Source organism: Nematolebias whitei, chromosome 3 (genome assembly GCF_014905685.2).
Source record: "Nematolebias whitei isolate Nwh7 chromosome 3, NemWhi1, whole genome shotgun sequence".
Classification (NCBI taxonomy): domain Eukaryota; kingdom Metazoa; phylum Chordata; class Actinopteri; order Cyprinodontiformes; family Rivulidae; genus Nematolebias; species Nematolebias whitei.
Window position 1 is genome coordinate 22,462,895 of NC_056500.1, and position 2,814 is coordinate 22,465,708.

The 2,814-nt window shown below is 37.9% G+C and overlaps 1 protein-coding gene across 1 annotated transcript in view; it reads left to right on the forward strand.

Annotated features, from left to right (window-relative positions):
• si:ch1073-396h14.1 (disintegrin and metalloproteinase domain-containing protein 10) overlaps window positions 1-2,814 on the forward strand; it is a 44,512-nt gene that overhangs the window by 29,210 nt on the left and 12,488 nt on the right. The window contains exon 7 of the mRNA XM_037674253.1: window positions 1,989-2,152. Within this exon, the coding sequence (XP_037530181.1) occupies window positions 1,989-2,152 (164 nt within the window). The remainder of the gene's footprint in view (window positions 1-1,988; window positions 2,153-2,814) is intronic.

Genomic DNA, 2,814 nt, shown 5'->3' on the forward strand with positions numbered 1-2,814 from the left:
GGATGGATGGATGGATGGATGGATGGATGGATGGATGGATGGATGGAGGGAAGGAAGGAATAAATCCTATTCAAATTTGTACTGGACAGTTCAATGAACTGTTGACTATAATAGAAAGGCAATAGATGAAGTTCTGTTATTTACTGTAGGTATTTTAGGTGCCTTTCAAGTTAGCACAGTCGTGAGAACTCAAGGTACTGAATAATTATAGCTTGCTTTGCCTGTTTTTGTTATTAATAGGAGTTTAGGCATGCTAACGTCCTCCACTTATGTATCCTGAAAACATTTTTTACTATTGTTAGTTCATATTAAACTATGAATGTTATCGTCATATGTAGTCCTTCCTGTATATGTGTGTACCTCTGTTTGTTTGCCTGCTATATTGAGAGACTGTGACTGCCAGTCTTTTTTTCCCAGTAAGTATGAGTACATAAACACAACATACTGTAAATGCATGTTTTCATCTGATAGGTGTGTTTAGTGCAAGTGATCCAGATGACTGTTTGTGCCAGGGGACTGTGTTTATCTAGCAAGCTAATAATAGGGGACTTTGAGTATGGCTTCTTTTTATGGTGAACACAAAAAGGAGAAGCAGACAAAATCACAACCCTTTGCTGCTCATCCTGCCAAAATCCACAGCATTGGCTTCCAACCCTTCTTTCTAAGAAACCCACCTCCTTGAATAGTCCAGGGATGTGCTTTGGGTCAAAAACAAAATGTGAAAAAAACTGCAGCCAGAATTCTTGCTAAACATTACCAACGGAGTTCTTCAAAAAGTTTATTTCTTAGCCATAAAGATCACAAGTGATTGTGCACATTTATCTTTTTTATCCCCCTAAAGTTTAACAGTCTCAGTGACCCTCATGAACCTCTTGTCATATCGAGTACCAGGAATTGAAACACTTGCATTTTACAGCAATGTCACTGACAGTGTCCTTCACATCATGACAGTAATGTAGTCTTCTTGCTTGCTGCAGTACCCTCCTTGTTTTTACAGCAACATAGATAAGGGGCTTGTTATTTTTGTTTAACCTTGCATTGTCCATGACCATTTTCTTGACGTCACTCCTGTGTTTACTGTGTGACAAACAACATGCTGGTAAGAAATCCATATGATTGCAACTGGTTCCCACAGTCCTCAGTTACACGTGGTGAACTCAACGTTTCTCTGAAATAATATTGACTCTCTGCAACATACCCCTCACCCCCACTTCCTAAAATAGTGTAACAGACCACACTGATTGAGAGGTGTTAAATAACTCACGTGAGTGCAGCTGATACCTCCACACTGAACCGCACACAGACACAAAAATAAAGAGAACCACTAAGAGGTGAGACATATTTTGGATATGTGAATAAGGCACTTGTTGAAGGACTTGGTGGTCACATATGTTTATTTTAATGTGCAAGAAGCTGTAAAGATTTGAAATCTGACATCAAACTATTTTATCCATATATGATTAATCATAAGAAAGTCTGCCATAACTTCTGTGGATAATCCTGTACTGGTAACATTAACTAGATATGCAATATGATCAGTCACCTTGGTTAAAAGATGATTGCATAACTCTGCCATCCATTCATATGAATTTGCCAGCAGTTTGCAACTACAGGACAAACATCCAGTATCACCTAAAGTCAAAATAAAAAAAAAACATTATAGACTAAATGACTCTGCAAGCTGTTATATAAAACAAAGGTTTATCAGGTTTGTTGGACAGTTTGTGCATGGCTCCCCATAACTGGGGCCTCAGAGGATGACGACGTAAGGGTATTTCTACAAGTTTAAGAGCTTACTCAACCACTTCACACTGCAAGTGACTCCCAGCTGTGTGCTTACAGTGCTTTAGCTGAATTGGCTTTATAGAGTTTGCATTAATATTGTCACAGTTTTGTAAGTGTTTGTGCATTGTCATCAGGGATTTCTGAGCTATCAGTGACACAGAAAATTGTGACCAACCATCATTCTTCTTCGTTGTTCCCTTCAGGTAACTGGGGAGGAATATGTTCACAGTATACCACCCTCCGTAATGGCCGCATGTCCACCCTGAACACAGGCCTGATAACGATTCAGAACTACGGACAGTTCCTGCCTCCACGACAAGTCCAACTGACCATGGCACATGAGCTGGGCCACAGCCTTGGTTCCCCGGTCAGTCTTCATCTTTAACACTCATAATCAGCATCTCATGCTCAGGTAGTCACTATTTTCCCACAGTCTATCTTAGATTATTTGAAATTCATCATAAAAGAACCCAACAAAGACAAGATAACTGTGCTACTCCCATAAATCCATCCATGCTGTAGCACCTCATTGAAGAGGACACTTTTTTTAAACAACACTTAACATCAAAATCAACTAAACGCCTGACTGGTTTCCCAAAGTTTTCTTTACTAGAATATTTTAAAAAATATTCCCTTGCATGGTGTAAAGATATTTGTTGTGTAAAGGTTCAATTGAGTAAATGTCAAATTTTGTGGTTCATACAAAATTAGGATTTAGTGAATAAAATGCAGGTGTTTATTGACATGTCATTCTTTACTTTACATTTTAATCGATAATTTAGAGTTTAAATACGCACATATTTTCAGTTGCCAGCAATTCTACAAGTCTTTCCAATCTCTGACTCCTTGTTGGGTTCCTATGCTAATGGATGGATGGATGGATAGATAGATAGATAGATAGATAGATAGATAGATAGATAGATAGATAGATAGATAGATAGATAGATAGATAGATAGATAGATAGATAGATAGATAGATAGATAGATAGATAGATAGATAGATAGATAGATAGATAGATAGATAGATAG